General features: G+C 48.8%; 10 protein-coding genes across 10 annotated transcripts; 4 read left to right on the top strand and 6 right to left on the bottom strand.

Annotated features, from left to right (window-relative positions):
- Positions 1 to 155: 155 nt before the first annotated feature.
- On the bottom strand, positions 156 to 2556 carry F4807DRAFT_429265 (vacuolar membrane protein-domain-containing protein). The gene is made up of 5 exons (XM_047998322.1): positions 1589 to 2556; positions 533 to 1530; positions 454 to 476; positions 368 to 403; positions 156 to 214 (listed from the first exon to the last, which is right to left on the bottom strand). Exons 1-2 carry the CDS (start codon positions 2111 to 2113, stop codon positions 898 to 900), a joined length of 1158 nt encoding a protein of 385 aa, XP_047853284.1. The 5' UTR covers positions 2114 to 2556; the 3' UTR covers positions 156 to 214; positions 368 to 403; positions 454 to 476; positions 533 to 897.
- Positions 2557 to 3207: 651 nt separating this feature from the next.
- Positions 3208 to 4468, bottom strand: F4807DRAFT_132845 (pre-mRNA branch site protein p14). Its single transcript, XM_047993007.1, has 5 exons — positions 4302 to 4468; positions 4182 to 4205; positions 4064 to 4126; positions 3869 to 3996; positions 3208 to 3801 (listed from the first exon to the last, which is right to left on the bottom strand). The coding sequence occupies exons 1-5, from the start codon at positions 4337 to 4339 to the stop codon at positions 3701 to 3703; spliced, it is 354 nt and encodes a 117-aa protein (XP_047853283.1). The 5' UTR covers positions 4340 to 4468; the 3' UTR covers positions 3208 to 3700.
- A 1544-nt stretch (positions 4469 to 6012) lies between these two features.
- On the top strand, positions 6013 to 7931 carry F4807DRAFT_452132 (putative arylsulfatase; the record flags this gene model as incomplete). The annotated part of the gene is made up of 3 exons (XM_048000296.1): positions 6013 to 6243; positions 6306 to 7783; positions 7841 to 7931. 3 exons carry the CDS (start codon positions 6013 to 6015, stop codon positions 7929 to 7931), a joined length of 1800 nt encoding a protein of 599 aa, XP_047853282.1.
- Positions 7932 to 8236: 305 nt separating this feature from the next.
- On the bottom strand, positions 8237 to 10558 carry F4807DRAFT_429253 (uncharacterized protein). Its single transcript, XM_047998321.1, has one exon. It carries the CDS (start codon positions 9901 to 9903, stop codon positions 8524 to 8526), a length of 1380 nt encoding a protein of 459 aa, XP_047853281.1. The 5' UTR covers positions 9904 to 10558; the 3' UTR covers positions 8237 to 8523.
- On the bottom strand, positions 9937 to 11428 carry F4807DRAFT_468391 (uncharacterized protein; the record flags this gene model as incomplete). The annotated part of the gene is made up of 3 exons (XM_048002602.1): positions 11304 to 11428; positions 10815 to 11250; positions 9937 to 10747 (listed from the first exon to the last, which is right to left on the bottom strand). Exons 1-3 carry the CDS (start codon positions 11383 to 11385, stop codon positions 9937 to 9939), a joined length of 1329 nt encoding a protein of 442 aa, XP_047853280.1. The 5' UTR covers positions 11386 to 11428.
- A 1070-nt stretch (positions 11429 to 12498) lies between these two features.
- F4807DRAFT_461300 (uncharacterized protein) lies at positions 12499 to 13314 on the top strand (the record flags this gene model as incomplete). The annotated part of the gene is made up of 1 exon (XM_048001666.1): positions 12499 to 13314. One exon carries the CDS (start codon positions 12499 to 12501, stop codon positions 13312 to 13314), a length of 816 nt encoding a protein of 271 aa, XP_047853279.1.
- A 295-nt stretch (positions 13315 to 13609) lies between these two features.
- On the bottom strand, positions 13610 to 15552 carry F4807DRAFT_132797 (P-loop containing nucleoside triphosphate hydrolase protein). The gene is made up of 3 exons (XM_047993006.1): positions 15333 to 15552; positions 15192 to 15283; positions 13610 to 15130 (listed from the first exon to the last, which is right to left on the bottom strand). The coding sequence occupies exons 1-3, from the start codon at positions 15333 to 15335 to the stop codon at positions 13906 to 13908; spliced, it is 1320 nt and encodes a 439-aa protein (XP_047853278.1). The 5' UTR covers positions 15336 to 15552; the 3' UTR covers positions 13610 to 13905.
- A 175-nt stretch (positions 15553 to 15727) lies between these two features.
- On the top strand, positions 15728 to 17938 carry F4807DRAFT_429247 (T-complex protein 1). The gene is made up of 4 exons (XM_047998320.1): positions 15728 to 15932; positions 15985 to 16036; positions 16086 to 16741; positions 16792 to 17938. The coding sequence occupies exons 1-4, from the start codon at positions 15879 to 15881 to the stop codon at positions 17632 to 17634; spliced, it is 1605 nt and encodes a 534-aa protein (XP_047853277.1). The 5' UTR covers positions 15728 to 15878; the 3' UTR covers positions 17635 to 17938.
- Positions 17939 to 18186: 248 nt separating this feature from the next.
- Positions 18187 to 19422, top strand: F4807DRAFT_461297 (NAD(P)-binding protein; the record flags this gene model as incomplete). Its single annotated transcript, XM_048001665.1, has 3 exons — positions 18187 to 18341; positions 18415 to 18543; positions 18708 to 19422. The coding sequence occupies 3 exons, from the start codon at positions 18187 to 18189 to the stop codon at positions 19420 to 19422; spliced, it is 999 nt and encodes a 332-aa protein (XP_047853276.1).
- A 716-nt stretch (positions 19423 to 20138) lies between these two features.
- Positions 20139 to 22245, bottom strand: F4807DRAFT_452129 (uncharacterized protein; the record flags this gene model as incomplete). Its single annotated transcript, XM_048000295.1, has 2 exons — positions 20139 to 20184; positions 20276 to 22245. The coding sequence occupies 2 exons, from the start codon at positions 22243 to 22245 to the stop codon at positions 20139 to 20141; spliced, it is 2016 nt and encodes a 671-aa protein (XP_047853275.1).
- Between the last annotated feature and the right edge of the window lie 507 nt (positions 22246 to 22752).

The raw sequence follows: 22752 nt of genomic DNA, 5'->3' as shown, positions 1-22752 counted from the left end.
GGAGGAAGCGACGTATGGGCAGTTGCGAATTGGCTGCCAGCTGATTTGGACAGTGACACCTTTTCATGATTCTAGGATATCATAGTCCGCTTACAGTGTCAAGAAAATAGCACTCTCGTCTAATTATTTTTGCGAAAATAAACAGGCCTGATATGGCATTCGTTGTGTAGATACTCTATCGCCACCAGTTCGAGTATCTGCTATCTAGAGACGACTCACAGTGTTAGCTCTCCGAACTAAGTCTCCTAAAAACAAACATGGGGAGTATTAGTATTATTATAATTCTCTCTGATGATGGCTTCTTCTCTCAGGGTGCACTTTGTCCCCTTTTCTTGAAACAGCAGCCACACATCGTGTCTCCACATACCAAGCTTTAAGGAGCTTTGAGCAAGCTTCAACTCATCTATGATATAAATTAACGCGGCGTATGCTTCGTCCAGACAACATACGTACTGCACAGAGGGACATAGGGGAGCATATCAAACGCACATTAGCAAAGATTGTGACACTGGAACACACTAATGAACAATACCTTATTCGTGATGACTTGATTCAGCCTTGCAGTTGGTCAACAAAGACGTAATAAGAACATGAAGGACCGTCTGCAGGCAACAACCTGCAGCTGCAGCTAAGACGCTGCGGAGTCCCGCCAAACGTATGAGGTACGAGGCCAAACTAATCCGCGATTGATATCTCTATGGATACCATTACCACTTATTTAAGATCAACCATACACCGTATCCATACCATATATTCCCAATATATAAAACACTGCTTAGGAATGCGTAAATGCCGATTGGTGTACTGATATCTTCATCATTGAGTACCTAATATACACCGTTTAAAAAAACAACAAACTTGCCAATGCTAAACCGTAAACAAAAGTGACGCAATAAGTTACTCTGGTGGAACCAATTCCTTGGGTAGAAGTCTGCCCCTATCTTCATGACTTCTACTGCTCCCTATGACCGTTTGGCCATCCAAATCCGGATCGTATTCTTCACGTCCTTGACCAGGGCCCTTTTGGGACTTCTTAAAATTCCTAGAATCGGAAAGCTTCATACTTTCGTTGCTCTCGGCGCTGACGGAGCCCTCGTCGTCGCTATCCGCGAGTGCGTCGTCGAAAGGATCACGTCCCTCGTCATCTTCCGACGGTAATATTTCGTGGCCGTTGTCCTTCAGCTTGATGAAACTGTCGATTATGTAATACTGCATCGCATTCATGATGAGGGGGAATAACATCATGACAAATACGATCTGAACGCGTTCGTTGCCTTCGGTCCACCTGAGAGCCCAATCCCCCACACGAGATATCCATGGTAATATGAAGAATATGATAAGGACGCAGACTTTCATGCCAAACAGGCCGCAGAAGTAGATAACGGATTGTTTTAGCCACCACCAGGCGCTTGGAGGGCTGCCGTAGTTGCCAGACTGAATTGACTCTGGCGGCTTTCCCCAGGGTGTGTATGATACGAGACCGGTGACGACGCGGAGAAGGATGATGAGAATGGGAATGCCGACGGTAGTCTGTCGTAGGATTAGTATCTGCCATGTTTATTACAAAGCATGCGGCACGTAGACTTACATCGATAGCCAAATTTAACAGATAGAAGGAGCAGGGGTTTGGGACGTATGGGTCATCCTCTCGTCGAAGCATTCTCTCCGCCGCCTGCACACTCGCCGGATCCAACTTAATAGAGAACCGACCGCTGGTGAGCATCGACATAAAAACATTCGCGATATGCACCAAAACCGACCCAAACACCTGCTTGGACACATCAAAGAACCAGATCTTGACAGGTCGCTGCGGCCGCTCTCGCCACCGCTTGTAGACCAGAGACAGGAGGGCCAAACCACCCAACGCAAGCTGTACAAATAAAGCAAACGGTCCTAACAACCGACACTCTCCCTCTCCGCCATGATCGCCTTCGGGAGGGGCCATTGATGTGGTCGCCGCGGCGGCTATCGCGGTGGCGGTAGTAGTAATAAGCGAAGAGACGTCGGCGGGAGCAGGAGGGAGGTCGACTCCTATCGCTGCGTTCGGGGAAGCCGTGGCTATCGTCGAGGGAATAACTTCGATAAGAGCAGCAGCCGTGGAAGAAATAGACATTACCTCTGTGCGAAAAGACACAGGGCAGCGGTTCGAGACAATGACGAGAGGGATAAGGAGCGAAGATCGACGCCTAGGTTCCAGCCAGGGTTCGAACGAATGGTGTTCCTGCTTGGAATTGAGGTGGCTTCTATGCCAATAAACGAGACCAACGAGAATGCATACGCGATTGGGTGTTTTTTTAAAACCCCAGTAGGGAGCGTCACAAAGAAGAAAGAACAAGAGGGGATGCCTTGCTGGCCTTGGTAAGCTTATTATTCCTGTCGGGGGAAAAGCAAAAACACGTTAATAGATTGGAAGCGGTTGTAGGTCGAGGTTGTAGGTGAAATGGGATTGTTACAAGCCACAATGATCAGCCGCTCAGCGCATCCATTTAATCCATCCTAAACATAACATCCATAAGTCCTTGGATATAAGGTTTCTATGATGCTATGGCGCTGTGAATGGCCGCATAAAACTGGAGATCGTATACGGGGTAGGGCCTAGGTACGGTAGTACAGGCCTTCCCAGTACTGCCTAGTACGACCTAAGTAAAGCTCCTGCCCCACCTAACCGTTAGAAGCCTGGGAGCCCTGATGCCTGTGGCGGTACCTTCTAACGCCAGATACCTCCTGCATTAGGCACTGTACGCCTACGAGGGAAGTATCTATCATCCTTCATCGACAAACGCCAAATACAGGTTTAGGCTTCATCAGTCAGAGGTTGATAAACTTCAAGATATGGCCACACGCTACCCATTTAAGGTTACATATCAAAGTTATCGGAACATTTAAAACACACGCCGGTCTTTTAATGGTTAGCCCTATCCTATTATATGATGAAAGGAAATTTTCTACGCTACGAAAATAGCTGTGTTACGAAGTAAATATTCGAAATCATGTTGAAATGTTATGTCCATCAGAGCAAATTAGTTAGTAACATTATTCATAGACGACATACATAGCCACATGATAAATTTGGAGACGGGATATATCATTTCTGAGAGTTAAAGCCGCAAGGTCTCCTGCATTCTCAAGGCTAGGTAGAGGTCGAAAAGCCTCAGAACCATGAATATTTAATATCTTCCCGTGTCATCGTAACGCCAGGTAAAACTATGTGACACACGTGGTGCCCATTCCCTAGAACCTCCCGAATCAACCTTAATCAATCTGAACAACGTACAACGTTCCCTGCGTTCTGTAGGTGTACCTAAAGAGCGACTCGCAATCATAAAAGGGGTAGCAAGGGTAGCGGTAGCATGCCGAGCAAAAGCCAATTCTGCGCTCTCGTGAAATTTGTTGTATAGCGTGACCGTATTGTCCATATCTGCGCAGATGATGTGTACGATACGTTCTAAGTCATGCATAGCTTGTTGGATTTCTGTGGGAGAATGCCTCGCACGAAGTTCAATGCGAGCTTGCGTGCGTGCCCGGCGACGTCGTCGGGCCTGCCCTTCTTATTATTCGCCACCGACGCCGGAGTCTTCTGGATCGACGTCGTAGTGGAGGTGGTAGCTCGCGAGCTAGATGTGGTAGAAGCTGGAGAAGACGGGACTGCAGACGGAGTACGAGCACATGTCTGTAGCCTGTCCGCAGGCCCGTCTAATTGTCAATCGATTCCATGCTTCATCTTGAGCTGCGCTAAATTGTCCTTGCGAGCCTGGAGGTCATCTTTCGACTTCAAGGTCTTCTCTGGCTGGTGCCATAGCACTGTTGATATGTTAGACGGCTGCAATGGGGATGCATAGGGGTCCACGTGATGACGTGGTCAACGTACCGACGAGGTAACGGTTCTGGAAGTTGTACCCATTTAGCTTCTCGAGGGCATTCTTTGCATCCATGACGTTCCAGAAGACGACATAGGCAGTTCCCTTTGCATCGACCGATATTCCCTGTCGAATTTGGCTAGATGTATGTAGTTAGCGGATACCGCCCATATGTGCGTATAATGCAGAGTCCAGCAGCAACGTACCGGATGAGTCCGTCCTCGCCGGGATCAAAGAGTTTCCAAAGCGCGTCAGACGATACCTCGTAGCTATATCATTGTCAGGAGGAGATCGAAGGTAGGTATCAGGGTAAGGTAAACTAACTTTAGATTCTTCACGAACAAGATTCTATATTCACCGACGTCAGCAAATGCGTCTCAGTCGAGATGCCAAGGCCCAGGCAAGCCGTGGGGGGCGAAAGGAATTCAAGGGTCAAAGACTTACGGAAGCTGCTCGGGGGCAATCTTGCCGGCGCGACTCATATCTTGATGAGGGCAGTTAATTGTTCGTTCTCTTGATTGAAATGATTAATTGCTGGATGTTGGTCCAGGTCGGTTGGTATTGGTGATTTGGTGATGGATGTTTTAGGTAGTGTCAAGATTGGCGAAGAGGCGTGTGCAGCTTTTGGAATCGATCTGGTTCTAGAGACGGGGGAGTTTCGTTTTGGTAGCGGAGCAAATCGGATTAGGCCACGCCAAAGGCCGAGCAAGTGCACGTGATGCAAAATTGGGTCTTATCAAACTGGGCAATCGTTTGACCTACACTAAGGTAGGTGCATAACTGTACTGTGCTGTACTGATGATAAGCCAACGCCGCTTCCTTCCTCCAGTATGGCGATTGAGCACGTGGATAAGTGAAAAAGGAAATTGCTCGGAATCAACTGGACATTGAGTCAATTGATCTAGAAATATCCATCTGTGTTCCTGCCACTACATATAAAAAGTCAGGCACCACATGCTGTTGTGTCTTACCTTGTTACGTCACTACAGGAAGAGCCTGGAGATTGGGTTTCCAGATCTTATTACTGACGGTTGAAAGAATAGGGCATTATGCCGATCTCCTTCACCTCTCATCTCCGCCTCGAGAACAAAGGGAGTTAGGTACTCGAAGGTACTTCCTCCGAGCTGGAGTTCCGAGCACTCCGAGATAAAATAGTAGGATTGGCTATATGCTCCGATTACGCCTTGCTTCACGAGCATCGTTCGCAGTATACAACATACGCGCCATCTTACTTGAGGCTGACCGTTATCTGTACCATTTTATTGGTATCTGAAGGTGCCACCACATTCGGCAGGATCATTTGTTTCATTCGCCATCCGGCAGTGCAAGCCGTTGAGTTGCTTTTCAAGTCAATGGGGTCTTCGGAAGCGAACCAGTTACACAAGCTAGCACTTATAATACACCCGATCTGAATGAAACTCTACAAATCTTGTCCTGTCAAGATCGGAACCGAACAGAATGCCTTACAACTATCACTAGGGCTATGCCGAACTATGAAGGTAGGCTGCGTATCGCAACACAAGCCTATCATGCCGAATAAGACAAGAAAGGTATCCGTATCCGCTGCGACTAGCGGCGACTTGAAGCAGATGTTCCAATAGTCTACTCGTCCAGCTCACTTAGAGGCGTCGCAGCGACCTATTACAATTGAGGATATTCACATTTGAAGGCACGTGGCCATGATGCTCTTCAAATGATCCAATCAAGTTGTTATTCACATATCCAGGAGATAAGAATAATAGTAGTAAATCCCGATAATGCAATTCTGAATCAAGTTTAATCCATCCCCCTTTTCATTTGGTAATGCTTCCTCCTAAATCTTACAACGTCGATTCATCTTAAAGAGTCCAAAGTTTTTCTGGCTCTTATGAAATAGCCATTGTTTAGTCGTCTCAGGTGAGTACTCTATATGTAGGTCAATTATTCCCTGCGATATTCCCTGCTCGCCTGATGGATATATCCATGTTCTTGTATTCTTCCGACATTCGATTATTGTGCTACGATGACTTTTGCCGGCAACACGGAAACGCCACTGTGTCTGTGAATGAAAATGTGGCTTCTTCCAGGAAGAGAGGCTTTACGGCGTTCGCTTCTTGGTATCTTCATGCTATCTGCGTTTTCTGCATTCAAATACGATCGGTATATTAGATCGACGATGGCGGAGAAGAAGCCGAATTTTCTAATTATTGTCGCAGACGACTTGGGGTTTAGTGACACTTCCCCTTATGGGGGCGAGATCGACACGCCCAATTTACAAAGGTTGGCTGAAGAGGGGATTCGCATGACCGGCTTTCATACGGCTGCATCATGTTCTCCTACGAGGGCTATGCTCCTGTCGGGCACAGACTCCCATATAGCCGGGCTAGGAGTAATGGCTGAAAAGATAGCAAGTGCTCTCTAATTATGGCATGCCTTACACCCCTACTTAGCTAACAGTCTTTCGTTCAGAAAAAGGTCCCTGGCATCTTCAAAAACAAGCCCGGGTACGAAGGGTACTTAAACTACCGCGTTGCTGCTCTAGGAGAAATCCTACAAGATGCAGGGTACTTCACCCTCATGAGTGGCAAGTGGCACTTAGGTTTGAAGAAGGAGCTTGGTCCTCACGCAAGAGGTTTTACCAAAGTACTCTCTACTCTTCCGGGGGCCGGAAACCATTTCAACCATGAGCCGCAACTGTATGATCTCAAGGAAAAGCCAACGGCCATTTTCAAAGGCGACGGCATTTGGATGAAGGATGGGGCTTTTATCAATGGTAGCACGGATCTACCCAAGAATTTCTACTCCTCGAATACATTCACAGATGACTTCTTGAACTTCTTGACGGAAAGAACAGAAGAAGAGAGATCCCAGCCTTTCTTTGGCTATCTCCCTTACACAGCGCCCCACTGGCCGCTACAGGCCCCGCAAGATGTCATCGAGAAATACCGGGGTAAGTACGACGATGGTCCCGCCGTACTACGGGATCGTAGACTTCACAGCTTGATAGAAAAAGGACTTGTACCACCCGATGTTGAGCCAGCGCCCTTGCACATGCTCAAGACTCAGCCTTGGGAGGAGCTATCAGAAGAAGACAAGAGAAAGTCTTCTCGAGCTATGGAGGTCTATGCAGCAATGGTCGACCTCATAGATGTAAACATAGGTCGCGTGCGAGCCTATCTCGAAGATACAGGCGAGCTCGACAACACTTTTATCGTCTTCATGTCTGACAATGGAGCCGAGGGACAACTATTAGAGGCCTTGCCCATCCTGGCTGGTTACACGGTCGAAGATGTTGTCAAAAAATACTACGATAATTCGTTGGAAAATATCGGCAACTACAACTCCTTCGTATGGTATGGGCCACAGTGGGCTGGCGCAGCAACAGCGCCTGCGCGCGGAGCGAAGTCACATTCGACCGAGGGCGGAATACACTGCCCCTGCATTGTGCGATATCCTCCCGCGTTGAGCAAAACCGGTTTAGTCACCAGCACTTTCACGACAGTCATGGACATCGTTCCGACCATCCTAGATCTCGCAGGCTTAAAACACCCGAGTCCCGTCTTTCGCGGCCGAGAGGTGGTACCCGTCCGAGGAAAATCTTGGCGACCGATCTTAGAACACCCCGAGGATGAGAGCATCCAAATATACCAACCCACGGACATTGTCGGCTGGGAACAGCTTGGAATCGCCGCCGTGAGAGTAGGCGATTGGAAAGCGCTGTTCCTCCCTCCTCCTAAAGGACCTGGCCGATGGGAATTGTACGATCTTTCTAAGGATATCGGCGAAGTTCATGATCTAGCGGAAAGTCACTCGGAGAAACTAAAGGAAATGCTCCGGCACTACGAAACTTACTTCCAGGAGACTGGCATGTTCGATTCGTACACCATGTACCACGAAGCGTTGAAGCAGAAGAAAGCCGAGGGAAAGAAAGTTGAGACCAGCTTATAGTATGTACATGTTCCTAAATGTTTGATGAGGTTCGTGCCAACTAACCTAAAAATCAGCACTCCATATATCTCAGTTCTTCGTCAAGGCTTAGCTTTTGTGCAGGAAAGGTTTCTGAGTATTGCCAAGGGCACCTGGGGTGATGAATAGAGGAATATCTCACAAGCAAAACGCAAGGTTGGGTACACAAATGGCGGGATTCTCTTGAAAGATGGTTCCCTTTTTTTAACTGTATTATTCCTACTAAAACTCAATATGGCACTTTGCTGCATTGCATTACATGTGCGTACCAAACTTGATAACGAGTTAGCATATGCGTGACTTTATAATGTCCTACAAATGGTATAGATATTTCATACTATGAAAATCAAGTTAACATAGAAGTATGCTTGGATGATACTCTGACTGGGACTCTCTACGCTACTAAGATGGTAAATAGCTAGAATCTACTTCGTGCCTATTAACATGTCTAGGTTAGGAGGATAGTATTAGGTTATTTATGACCTTCTACTCAGCTTTTCACATTAATATCACGACTCTTAACCTAAACATCTTATCCGTTGGAAAAGAAGATATAGAAATTGTCGATTAAATCGAGGTAATATCTTTCTAGGTAGTCAACTTTATCGCCTCGTCTCAACGACTAAATGTTTCCTATGTTCGTTAATCCTTGATGTTTACTCCCTAACCACTTCAGATAGATTTGTTGGCCCTTATCCATTATCTGTCGTCCACCACTTGATCACCATGTTTCGCCGGCCATAAGAGTCATCCGATCAACTCTTGCTGGACCTAACCTCGGCGTCCAGTCGCCAGTATCCCAGAGCCAGGCCTCCCAGCGGCTACCCGTAGAAAGAATGTTTTGAATAGGTCCGTCAGCAAACCAGAAACTCACAGTCATAGCTGATGTGACAATTTTCACGGTTGAGATAACGTGTACACGTCCGCTATGACTAGAAATACCTTGATACATTGGATCGGTATTTTCATCATCTAGCAATGCTTGGCGTAACCCAGCTTGAGGAATCTCACCATTGAGGCTTACATTCCAGAATATAAGAGCGATGACGGGATGGTAGACATGTGTTAAGAGAGTATCATCGGAATATGGAAAGCGCTGCTTGTATTCCCGAATTGTACCAATGTGTTGTAATGGGTTCTTATCCTGTAGGATGCCGAACGGGAGAAGATGGTTCCAGATCACAAAATGGGTTCTGAACTCTTCTACAAATGGCTCGATGAACATGTCGCGCTTTGGGTGTTTATGCATAGCTTCAGACTTGTCCATAAGTATCCCCTTCGGCGCTCTAGCTTGGCTAGAAATCCGCCCAGTACATATTTCTGTGAGTACTGCCGACAACCAATGTGACGGGTAACCGACGCGGGATAGGTGTATAATTAAACGGAAGAATGCTGTCATATTCAACGGCATATAAACTTGTTGACCCTTGACTTTGAGTCGGCGTGGTGGAAGGCAGAGTTTCAAAATATGCATGTGTAACCACTTTATCAACTCGTATCGAGGCATAAGTTGATCCCAACACATTGGTTTATTGCTCGTGCGTACCCAACTCAAAGCCTGTAGCATCAACAGGCAGAACCCATTACTACTGGAAATTCTTTCGTGAAAATCTCTCTCTTTATAAGAGGATTCATCCGTGAGAGTTGTTGCAAATGTGTTGGTTATCGTTGAGCGGTCGGTCAGAAGAAGATATTCGGTGAGAAATTGGTCTTGTGAGGCCCATTGGGTTGGGTTGAAAGAGACCCAGGACCTCAACTCAGAAATCTTGTCATGACGAAGAATTGGGACTCCATAAGTAAAAGTGGCTAATGGACCACCAATGATGTCCGGCAGATAACTCAAATCTATACCATCGTAACGATCCGGGATCGATGGATGATCATGATTGAGGAGATGTAGTTCTGCCAATTCCATGACGTTCATCGCATCATTGACGATTATCTTGATCACCGTTTGTTCTTGGATTTTTGCAGACCACTCAGCCGCTGAAGAGAAGAAGTGCGTAAGATATTCAAAAGCACACCAGTTAACTGTTCCCGTCTCCTCTGGATTAAACGTCCAGTAAAGATCACGCACGACTTCCTGTGGTGTGAAGTTCATACGAGGCGCAAAAGTGTACTCCCCCGACGAATACTAATCAAAGTCGAGGAGCGTCACATTCGGCCACCAGTATGATTCCACATAGCGCTCTAATAATATTTTGCCGATAGGTGGGCAGTTGGGCATGTACCCGAATCTCCCAGCTAATTCTAGCAGTCCGCGTTCGTTTTCTTCTAATACTGGAAGTGGAGGCAGCATGAAGTTTAGGTTCTTAAAACTGAGACTGTCAGGACTATCAGGCTCGCATGGCCGTGGAGGTATGTTGGTGTTAGAACTGGTTGTCATGTCCCTCTCTGCGAGCTGGTTGCCGGTAATGCTGAGGATCTGTCCTGTGGTGAATGGATGTTGGAGAGGATCCTGCCAATTTCGATAATGGCTAGAGATTAAACCCCGAGTTGCCGTGTCGATGCAAAAGCGTCCCATAATGAGAGATACGTCTGTGTTTAGTTCGTCGGAGACGCAGCGTATCGCACTCTTCAGTCTATCATAAACCCAGGACGGCATGATCTGAGAGGCGAAAGTGTAAGCAAGAGCCGCCTCGGTCACCCGTCGTTTTGTGTCTGACTCTGTGACCCAGTCGGCCAACATGCGGAACATTAACAGGTCTCGAGCAAATGTAATAGGCTTAAGGTCAACCAATGTGAAATAGAATTTTTTGGCTGAAGGAAAGAGGTTTTGCGAGACCATGTATCCAATATCAGATAACGTGGCAAAGACGTCTCTAGCATCGCCGGTATTGGTGAAAAGAAACGAATAATTCTCTTGATTCGGGTCAACTGATGAACTGTTAAAGAGGCTTCGCACGCGTTCGCTGCAGACGGGAATGAATTCGACTTCATCGGCTCTATATTAATAAGCATATTAGTATTTGTTCCTAAACGAACAACATTCCTAAAATTGCAAACTCTTACAGTCCTGGTCTACATTTTGGTAGACGTTCGATCACTTTGCGCCACAAAGTCTTTTTGTCGGGCTGGAAGGTCAGCCCTTGACTATGGCTGTCCGATCCATTGGTAGTGGTGGTAGGAGGACTAGACATAGTTGCCATTGCTTCTATGTGCAGAAGACTTTTCTCGAATTGGCGACGATTATGCTCTGACGTGATATGTGAAATTGCTGTCCGGGCCTTCTCAACGTTGCTAGACAAGAGACATGCTCTAGCCATAGCAATATAGAGCTCTTGTCTTATGGGCTCATGTGAATGCGGATCGAGAAGGGACAATGCACGTTGAATGAAGAATATGGCGCTCGCATAACTGCCTATCTCATACCGAACAGCGGCCAGTTTTGCTGGGAAGCGATAATCGTGCTCAGCAAAGCGGCGCCCTTCAAAAAACACCCATTCAGCTATAGGAGGAGTTAGTATTGTATGAAGATGATACCATTAGTGTGATACGTACCCTGAGGCAATTTGCCGGCGTCAAACAGCGCACATCCGAGCATGTATGCCCCAGAAGCAGCGTCTAGAAGTTGGGCGTCCATGATATTAAGATATCTGTTGAAACCGTTGATACTAGAGTATGGACGACTCTGTTGGTAGTTTGGACCACGTTACTTGGAAAAGAGGATGATATAAGTCGGCGACTATGACTTGATACCTATGTTGATGGATTGGTTGTATGATATCTTTGAAGTGATATGAAGGAATATTGCGACTGGGAACTGTGAGTGGGTTGGTTGAAGAGTGAGAAGAAAAGCGTTAGATCTGCGGCGGTTCCCCGTGTTTATATAGGTTTTGGAAGCCATTGTGAACATCCTACCTCTGGAAGTTACGATCCCAACCTTGCTCTAGGGGAAAGAGCGTCTTTGCAAAGTTCTGATGAAAACTGAAGGAGCTCAGGGTTTGAACACTGTGGTAGAGGTGTACCTGCCTTCGGTCGTTGTATATAGTTACCTAAAGAGGAAATAGCACGTATACTAAGGAAGTTGCAACTTCCTTCAATCAGTCTTAGTGTACAGTAGACTTTTCTAACTTTTAAAAGTTTAATATTGCATATATGTATTATCTAGGACGTGGCTTCCGTTTATTTGATGATGGAGTCTTCATGCCTAAGGTGCGATGGCTTAAGCTTTTATCTACCTACCTAGTATATATAAGAAAACTTGACTATTATTGACAGGAAATTACTCACTCTTTTGGGGCACTGACCAAATATGTATCCTGCTACTACTACATACTATGTAGGTAGGCAAACTTAGTTGTTTCTTGTTTTTTGCAAGTTAAAGTTGACTTCCAGTTTCCTCATAGCTGTGCCGGACTGTAGGTACAGTTAAGTTGCTAGTCGCACTAGGTACCTGATTAAGTACCTATTTAGCTATGACAGGTACACCCATGCCACAGGACCCCTGAAATTCAATTGATCCGAGCGTCGAGATAATCCGTCATATCCCGTATCACATCACCTTAATAAACAACCTACTTGGCCACCATGTAATAGTCCTTCCTTCTACTCGTCGCTAGCCCTCAGCCTGGCTTCGTTCATTCTTCTGGCGACCATAGTTGCCCTTTTTACTGCTAGATGAACCGGGAAAAATATCATCATCGTTTAAATTTGCTTCCAGTTTATGCAATCCTTTGGATACAGAGCTTTGGCAATGCCTTCGATAACACCGATTGAGCTGCCCACGTTCTCTACGAGTAAGAAGAGGAGACGAGATGACGACCACAACGAAAATCAAATGCCGTTGTACGGTTCGCCAAAGTCCTTGTTGAGGTCCTCACCCGCTAACTCCGACGCTCGCTCCAGAACAATACAACATAATGAATCAACAAGCCTTCTCTCTACCATCGACAATAATGAAAGGCTCATTCTCCCTTCCCCGGCCCGGGGCGCCTCCACGATGCTTAACATGCCGCGAAAAGTGATCCCGCTGCCTGTAAACAAAAGGTTCCGGCTAGTCAACGATGACGACGAGCACCTACATTCCCATAGTAGCCTACCGACCCACTACTCGTCGCAACAGTCCCACCATTCGCATGCTCATCCCGAGTACACGACACCACCAACATCACCACAGCAGAGCCGAGCGGGCGCCCAAACCAGACCGAATCCGCCAGTACCACTTAGCCCGTGTCACATCTGCCACCGAAAACCAACCAAGAAATCCGACCTCGACTCCTTCGCTGATTGCATGGGGTGCGGGCAAAGAGCCTGTTTTATCTGCATACGTGCGTGCCAAGGCTGGCTTCCGTCCTCGGAGGAAGATGAGAACTTATCTGCATCCTTCACCATGCAAGATGTAGACGACGACAGTAACTACAGTAATAAACCCGACCGAAAGGAAAGCAAGGGAGGAGGATGGAATGGTCGCGGCCACCGAGAAATGATCTGTAGCCGCTGCTGTGTAGAGCGAGGCCCTGAGGGCGACGTCGTCTGCCTGGGTTGTCTGGCCGGCATGGAAGGGGCATAGGGTGGTCCAAGACATAAAGGACATTAATCATCATCAACGCCGACGTCGCTCACTGTACAACATGACACCGCGTATCGAAGCTACTGCTCCTAATGAAGGAAGAGCGTAAGGGCAGGAAGAAAATGTTCGCTCTAAACATATTTACATTAGTGTCTTACGAGGAGGGTTCATTCCACTTTAGACATGAGCACGGCGTCAAACGGGCATCGCATTGCATTGCGTTGGAGCAAATTTATTACCTGTTAAGATACCATATTCTTATGAGCCGCGGGTTTGTTCATTATCGCGGGAATCGCTGCCAGGGCTTATGATGCAGCTTGTAATAATAGTGGATGGGCACACGGAACGTATTGTCAGGAAGATCATTGTGTAGATACTGTTTGAAGAGCTTTGCTCAGCAGGAATCGCATGCCCCTATTGCAGACTTTATGTCTCTACAATGCATATTACAAAGCGAGAACGGCGCTATAGCGCTTCATTAGCCATGCTTATTGATAGCTACCTCGGAATACAGAAATCCAGTGCAGCCATTTGTCCCATTATCTATCTACTCGTACATTTCAGGCCTCACGGCCCAAGTAGTTTCGCTTTCTAATTGTATTGCATGTACGTGGCGGTCGAGTTGAATTTCAGGTTACCCTTGATAACCTTGTCCACGGCGCTCAGGAAGTCCTTCTCCGAGGCGACCTTCCTTCTCGCTCGGATGGCGAACATGCCTGCCTCTGTACAGACACTGCGTAGCTCGGCACCGGTAGCGTTGGGGCAGAGACGGGAGATCAGCTCCCATCGGATATCACGCTCCACCGACATACTCTTGGCGTGGATCCGTAAGATGTTTGCGCGTCCCTCGAGATCCGGCAAGGAGAACTCAATCTTGCGATCGATACGACCAGGTCTCATGAGCGCAGGGTCCAACGTAGAGGGTCTGTTCGTCGCGAACATGACCTTGATGTTTCCACGGGCGTCGAAACCGTCTAGTTGGGTGATGAGTTCTAACATAGTTCGCTGGACCTCGTTGTCTCCGCCGGCTCCGTCGTCGAATCGAGCACCGCCAACTGCATCGATTTCGTCGAAGAAGATGATACAAGCCTTCTTGGTTCGTGCCATCTCGAAGAGCTCTCGCACCATTCTAGCTCCTTCGCCGACGTACTTCTGTACTAGTTCGCTACCGATAACTCGGATAAATGTGGCATCCGTTCTGTTTGCGACAGCTCGGGCGCAGAGAGTCTTTCCGGTACCGGGGGGACCATATAGCAGAGCACCCTTCGGAGGATCAATACCGAGATTGACAAACCGCTCGGGCGACAGCAGCGGCATCTCGACGACTTCTCTTAACTTCTCAACCTGTTCCTTGCAGCCACCGACATCGCCATAGGTAACGTCCGGCTTCTCTTCCACCGTCATCATAGTAACACTAGCGTCGATCTTGGGTGGCAGAGGTAAGAGAATCTGGTATTTATTTCGGTCGACGCCTACCCGCATACCTTCCTCTATGTCGGTAGGCGATACACGCTCGCCTAGCTGAACGACAAACTTCGCGATTTGCTTGACGTTGATGACGTATTTGCTCTTCGTCTCGTCCTTCGGGTCGGCAATGATCTTGGTGCACCGCGCTACCTGAAGCGGCTGCTCCTCGGACATGCGTTGACGGTCGGCGGCGACATCCCACAGATGAGGTGCGGCGAGTCCCGTATCAGATTCCTTAACACCGATCTTTTCATCCACAGCCTGTTGCTTCTCCTTGATCTGCTTCTCTAGGTTCTTGATCGCCGTACCGTAGGGTGCCGCGCCGTAGGTCTTCAGAACTTGGATATCTCTGATTGCACGGTTAGTTGCGTCATGAAATAAAACCGTTGGAATATTGGGTTAGAGTTTACTCGTCTGATAGAGGTGTGATCTTCTTCTCTTCTATTTCATCGTCGGCGAAGTTCTTCCTGTACTTCTCCCAACTTGATCCGGTGGCAGAAGGCTGCACTGCTGTTAGCTAGGACGCATGACAAAACACGTAGGAGCATTACCATTTTGTTAAGAGGCTCCTGTTATCAAGGAGCTCAGTAGTATTTATGGGAATAAAAAGAAGCGAATGAACAAGAGAGTGTGAGGATAAATTTGTTAAGGTGGTTGAGTATTGTTTGGGGGTGGACGGATTGATTGGTGATGAAGTTGGGAAGTTAGAAAGTTGCGAATGGCAACCAGAAGCTTGGGCTAGGCGAAGTTCAGGGTTGTTGCTGATGATAGATCACTGTGGTTGCATAAGCTCGTTCATTGCCTAGAGCCCTGGAGAGTCGCAGCTTCCAGTAAAGGTCGATACGTATCTTACCGCTATACCGTATTAGGATTAGCGGATAAGTAGCCTCGCAGCTACCCCGGGAACGTTTTTACTCAACTAAACTCTGGGTACTAAAAAATATCACAGCCTGCGCGGGGAGCTTTTTTGTTAAGGCGGCCACTTCCATAATAGGAGTACAGCAAAATTCTAAGATACTTTCCAAACTTCCTCAATCCCCATTTCTAAACACATACCCTAGAAACTGTCATATTTGTTGCTGAGATCCTGAACCATCATGGCTACCGCAGCGCAGTCCGCCGGTGGCGGTAATTCCAACGCTACTTTCAGAGTATGCTTGCTTGCACCCCTCAGCTTTGGAGTCCTGTATTAACAAATGATAGGATAAGGAAAAGCCCGTCGCCGTTCGATCCTCAAATATTGTTGCTGCTAGAGGTACTTACAAGCCCTGAAGCTATTTGGTACACCTGCTAACTCCCAACAGCTGTCGCCGATGCTATCAGAACTTCGCTGGGTCCCCGAGGAATGGACAAGATGATCAGAAGCGGCAAGGGCGAGACCATAATTACGAATGATGGAAACACAATGTTAAAGAGCATGTCCGTCATGCACCCGACAGCTAAGATGCTTGTCAACCTTTCAGCAGCACAAGATGTCGAGGCAGGAGATGGTACAACGTCAGTAGTGGTCATATGCGGCGCGTTGCTTGGTGCAGCAGACAGATTACTGTCTAAAGGAATCCACCCCTCCGTTATTTCCGAATCTTTCCAGAGAGCGGCGGCGGCGGCAGTTCAGATCCTCCACGATATGTCTCAACCCATTTCACTAAACGACACCGCCGCCCTCCTTCAAGCAGCGAATACATCCTTGTCCTCCAAGATTGTTTCTCAGTACTCTGGCTTGTTGGGTCCCATGGCGGTTAACTCGGTTACCAAGACCATCGACATCAAGACAGCAGATAATGTTGACCTCAAGAACATTAGAATCATCAAGAAGGTGGGAGGTACGATAGAAGACAGCGAGTTGGTGGATGGACTTGTTCTCAACCAGCCTGTCATCAAAGCAGCTGGTGGGCCTGTGAGAATGGAGAAAGCCAAGATCGGTCTGATCCAATTTCAACTAAGTCCCCCGAAGCCAGATGTAAGTCAATACCGGTTCCGCTATTTTACTATTTCTAATAATGTGTGTAGATGGAGAATACTATCCAGGTCAACGACTACCGTCAAATGGACAAAATCGTCAAGGAGGAGCGTCTTTACCTCCTTAACCTGGTCAAGAAGATCAAGAAGGCCAAGTGTAACGTGCTTTTAATACAGAAGTCCATCTTACGCGATGCCGTCAACGACCTTTCTCTACATTTCCTTGCTAAACTCAACATCCTTGCGGTCAAGGATATTGAACGAGACGAGGTTGAATTCATCTGCAAATCTACCGGCTGCAAACCGATTGCGGACATCGACTCCTTCACGGAGGATAAGCTCGGAACGGCTGATCTCGTTGAGGAATCTCAGTCAAGTGGTGCACGGATGGTCAAGGTCACGGGTACAAAATCGGCGGGCAAGACAGTGTCGGTTGTCTGCCGAGGCGCCAATAGCCTAATTCTAGACGAGGCTGAGCGTTCGCTCCACGATGCTCTTTGCGTCATCCGCTGCCTAGTCAAGAAGAAGGCTCTCATTGCGGGAGGCGGTGCGCCGGAGATCGAGATAGCAGCTCAGCTCTCCAAACAAGCACGCTCGTTGACTGGTACGGAAGCAATCTGCTGGAAAGCCTTTGCAGATGCTCTAGAAGTAATACCTACTACTCTAGCAGAAAACGCCGGATTGAACAGCATCAAGGTAGTCACAGATCTACGACATCGGCACGAGATGGGAGAGAAGAACGCAGGGGTCAGCATCAAGAGCGGCGGTGTCAACTCGAACATCGCCAAGGAGAACGTGCTGCAGCCTTTATTGGTGAGCACGAGCGCTATCGAGCTAGCAGCTGAGACGGTCAAGATGATCCTTAGAATTGACGACATCGCCTTGACGCGGTAATATGGGGTAGGCCAATCAGAAGGAAATGTACGTGAAATGAGATAACATAGACAGGATGTCCACGAACCTCCAAGCTATAGGTGACGAGTCTACATCCACAGTAAGACTCGGCCGAGTCAAATGAAAATAATCTCAACAAATACCATGATTTCTAATCCAAGCCATACAGATTCTCAGATATTGCTTACAAAGATGTTATTCACTCGGCCGGGTGACGCTTTCGGGGCCGATGTTACGGCTTTAGTTACCTTGCGGGGCAGGAGGGGTTCGGTTTCAATGCCAAAATGGCGTCACTTCCGCGACAGCTTAGGCGACCTGCCTCAAGTCCGTTCTCTTTGTGTAAGGAAATAGCTCCCCGTACTCAGTGTAGGTCTCGTAAATTCCCGAGTCATTTCTAAAATCCCGAATTCCTTGGACCCATAATCGGTGTTTATGTCCTCTATAAGAACAGCTTCATCCCGCCTGCTAGCTCACAGTTCTAGGAGTCGAGCATCCACCATCTCTTCGTACTTACACTTTCACAAGACAACACCCACGACCTATATACGCACCATGGCTTCCATACCGAGCACCCAGAAGGGCGTCCTAATCGACAAGACGGGCGGCACTGAGGTCCTGCAATACAAGACCGACTTGCCCGTGCCAGCTCTTGTCGAAGGCCAACTCTTAGTCAAGAACGATTATATCGGAGTCAATTTCATCGACACGTAAGTCTCCCCTTACCATAAAGGGACCACTTGTCGTTTCTTATTGTACTAATGATATATGTTATATATATAGGTACTTCCGCAGTGGTCTATACCCAGCGCCCCAATTCCCGTATATTCTCGGCCGAGAAGCTGAAGGTACCGTCGTCAAGACAGGCGGCGGCGAGCTCTATGGGCTGAAGGAGGGAGATAAAGTTGTATGGTACGTATAGGCATAACGGCTCGTTACATTCAATGTCTACCTATTCTCAAATCACCTCTGTGCTACCATGATACCCCCTTGGCTTGGCAGGCCCCCCTTTTCCTCTCTAAACATACCTATCTCTCATTCAAATTTCAACGCCGTTTACTAACTCTCACTCACAGGATGGCCGATAGCGCTTACGCCCAATACACCGCCGTCCCCGCCTCAAAGGCGATCAAGGTGCCGTCCACGCTACCTCCTAAAGTAGCCGCGGCGTCGCTGTTGCAAGGCCTAACAGCCCTAACCCTCGTGCGCGAAGCGCACCCCGTGCAGAAGGGGGACTGGGTCCTGGTGCACGCCGCCGCGGGCGGCACGGGGCTCTGGCTCGTGCAACTCCTGAAATCGATCGGCGCGCGCACCATCGGCACGGCGTCGACGCCGGAGAAGGTCGCGCTGGCCCTTAAGGCCGGCGCGACCCACGTCATCAACTACAGCGACTCGGACGTGCGGGCGCGCGTGGCGGAGCTGACGGCCGGCCAGGGCGTCGTCGCCGTCTTCGACGGCGTCGGCAAGTCGACTTTCGACCTGAGCCTCGACGTGCTCGCGCGCAAGGGCAGCCTCGTGTCCTTCGGCAACGCGAGCGGTGCCGTGCCGCCTGTTACTATCACGCGGCTCACGGCTAAGAACGCGAAGTTGTTAAGGCCTACCGTGGCGAATTACGTCGCTACGCGCGCCGAGTACGAGGCTTATAGCAAGGAGTTGTTTGATTTTATTGAGCGGGACGGGCTTGATGCGAGGATTCATGGGGTGTACCCTTTGAGTGAGGTCGCGAGGGCGCAGGAGGATCTGGAGGGGAGGAAGACGACGGGGAAGTTGCTTTTGGATCCGGAGAAGTAGATGGGATGGATGGTACGAGCGGGTGTTTTAAGATAGACCGTTGAGGAACGAAATATACGTTAGGAATGTGTTCGAGATGGTATATTTGAGAAAAATAAGCACCTCTATCGAAACAACATCGAAATCGTTTGGTTTCGATGTGCTTAGATACGCAATGTAAGAATCTAGGTATCGACTCGAGCACTTGATTACTTTAGGGATAGACAGCTGTACTATCAAATTCCTCCGCGTTTACTATACTTGTCGACACACTATATGGCGGCCCTCGATCTACCAATTTCGTTACGAGGTCACGTATGACCCTTAGTCAGAAACCTCGGCAAGTCGTGTTTAATAAATATTCATTGTCATTGGGACTATGGTACAGCATGTCCTCGCCACTTTCAAGCAGCGGAATCAGCACGCAAGGCACAGTAGTGCCAGGTGAACTGATGAGACAGCAATTATACCCCCCTAATCGCCAACGCCCTCTCCCCTGAAATGCCTTTGGATGTAAAACGAACCTGCCTTGGATCTGGCCCGCAAAGCCGATCCCCGAGGAAGACAAACCAGGGAAAATACATTGCACCGTGTCCTTGGGGCAAAAAAAAAAAGGGACTTTTGTCTTCATAACCGGAACTCCAATAGGGGGGAATACGCAGTGAACAAAGAGTTTGAAAACCGCCGACTAGGAACGAATATACCGTTTCGAGTTTCCCTTGTCAGGGTGCTCGCATTCAACCCAGCATGGAGTGTGAATTGATCAGTTTAGGACCGTGCTCACTGCAGCAGGTATCGTTAGTATATAAATCATTATATCTTCGAATTCGAACAATGGAATGAGAGGGAAAGGATATAGGAAAAGGATGCTTACTTGTAATCGACACGATTGAGGCTCATCATGCGCTGCGACTCCGTAGTCTGGGCATCCAAGTTATGGACGCAGAAAGCCAGACGGGCCGCGATGAGCGAGCCAAGGAACATGGCCTCCTCAAAGCCGTTCTTGGTCCATTCCGCCAAGTACGTGGGCGGAGGTGCTTGCTTAATGCTCATAGGCGACTGGCCATGCGAATGATGACCGGATACAATGTCTCCTGCTGCTGAGCCGGGAGCTAGCGCCGAGCCTGGAACACCTAGAGAAGCGGTTGTCGCCGCTTGCAGTAGCGGATTAACCGCGCTCGTGGTCGGGAGCTGGCCGGTGAAAGAGCCAGTGGGTGTCTGAGAGCCGGTTCCACTCGGCGTCGCCATGTTAGAGGGTAACTCGGAAGTAAATATCGTAGCGGTACTAGGCGAGACCATGTGACGCGCGATGAGGGTCTGGATAATGTTGTCCTTGAGGCCACGCAGACGACTGCCGTTGCCGACAAAGACGATGTTGTCCCAGCAGCCGGGACGCTTGTAGAGCTCCTCGATGCTCTGAATCGCCTGATAGATCGTATCGGTAATACGGTCTATCTCGCGACGATCTGCGAAGAGGAATCTCTCAAGTCCGACCTCAATATCACGTCGCACTCGCCTCGTTCGTCGCTCCGTGCCGGTAGCATTGGCTGTGGACTCTACGACATCACCATTGGCGTCTGCAGACAGCTCGGGCTTCGTCTCTTGGGCGCCAGGTGCCGCCTCGGCAGTCTGCGCGTCACCCGTGGGCGCAGTACCATTTGTCGGAGCAGAAGATTCCGTCTTAGGAGCTCCGTTTGAGATGGGAACTTGTACGTCCTCATGCACCAGCTCCTCGTAATGGAACGTGTTAAACTTTCTCTTGGAGTTGGGCAATCGAGCTGGCTTGGCCCCCGCAGGCTCGGCTTCCTGACCCTTGCCTTGCTTTTTCGACTTCGCCTTCTCGGCCTTCTCCTTTTCTTTCTTCGCCAGGAATTCTCGAGTATTTCCGCTAGTGACAATATTGGCTACGTCAAGGACACCTTCATCGGCCTCCTTTCCCTCTGTAGCTGTGCCATCCGTTTCGCCGCCAAAGGCCGTGGCGGGTTTTGGAGGCTCAACGACTTTTACACCTTCTCCGCTAGGTGGAGCAGCGGCGATAGGCTGGCCAGTAGCCACGGTCGGATTGTCCGTAGGGAGTTCCATGAAGTTCTCAGCTTCAGGCGCGTATGGTAGAACTTCACACAAGGGACTCTTCTTGAGCTGCTCGGCCATGTCATAAGTAAAGTTCTTGTCCTTCAGAAGCGACAGTAGCTTTTGGGTAAAAATCTCTCCGCCTGCGATATCTCGGAAGGGGTTAGGATGGCCTAGTTGCTTGTGGCTAACAATCAGGTATTCGTGTATGCAGGTAACGTCGACTTTCTCGAAGCCAATGTCGACAACTGTCAAGGTGGGCCACTTCAAGCCATACTGCGTTGCGACTGCGCTATTCAGCAAGCATAGAGCAGGAGTCTTAGTCTTCTCAAATACGTAGCGCGCGATCGTTTCACAGCAGGGTCGTGTCCACTGCGGCGATGCCATGAGCAGGATGGGTGTGTTATGGTACGTGGTTGTGAGTAAACTGTGGACGTGATCGAGGAATGCTAGGAAGGCAGCCATATGTACGATGCGACCACCCTGTAGAGGATATATTGCACCCTCAACGCTGTCGCGATCCTCGACATATTCCCATTGGTCGTCATCTTTCTCGTCGCTGGCAGCAGCACTTCCGGATGCGCCAGCCTTCTTGCGCTTGTATATGCGGTAAGGGGTGTATTCCTTGGTGTCGGGGTCTTTGAACATTCTAGTGGGAATACGATGCGCGGGAGGTGTAAGCTCGCCACAGCCCAGCTGGGCCATGGTAGTCTGGCTGCCGGGGCAGATGATGAGGACTTGCTCCTCCCGCCATTTTCCCTGTTGACTAGCCATCTCGCTGCAACGCCTACAGGGAGACGTAGATAGCCTGCGCAGAGGCTCTTTCTTCGATTGTGGGTTTACGTCGGGGAAATGCCTGCAGTAATGGTCTTCGTCGCTGAAGCTCTCTTCCTGAAATTCGCGAAGTCTCGAAAGCGCGACGCGCCCACTTCGATTGGAGCTACGGGTACTGGTAGGCGCCAGCGGCTGTGGCTGAGGCTGTGGAGGTTGTGGCTGGACAGGCTCGGAAGCAGGCGGAGCGGGAGCAGGAATAGGGTCCGAGTCTTGGCTATCCTGGCTATCTTCGCTGTCTTGCCTGGAACTATGTTAATCCGTGATCAATGTCTCCACGCAAGTAAGCTTAAATTAAATGGAATAGATAGGTGAAGCGCCGAGGCAGGTGTGTAGATCATACTACAAGATTGATTACATACATATTGAAGATACCTAGATTTCGTTTTGCCGTCGAGCGTCGCCCGCGATTACCCAGGGGGTGTTTTTTCCACTTCGGTTTGCGTGCCA

Source organism: Annulohypoxylon truncatum, assembly GCF_022578515.1.
Source record: "Annulohypoxylon truncatum strain CBS 140777 unplaced genomic scaffold F4807scaffold_20, whole genome shotgun sequence".
NCBI classification, from domain to species: domain Eukaryota; kingdom Fungi; phylum Ascomycota; class Sordariomycetes; order Xylariales; family Hypoxylaceae; genus Annulohypoxylon; species Annulohypoxylon truncatum.
Note: the sequence above shows the minus strand (reverse complement) of the source record. Positions and strands in the feature narration are given on the sequence as shown.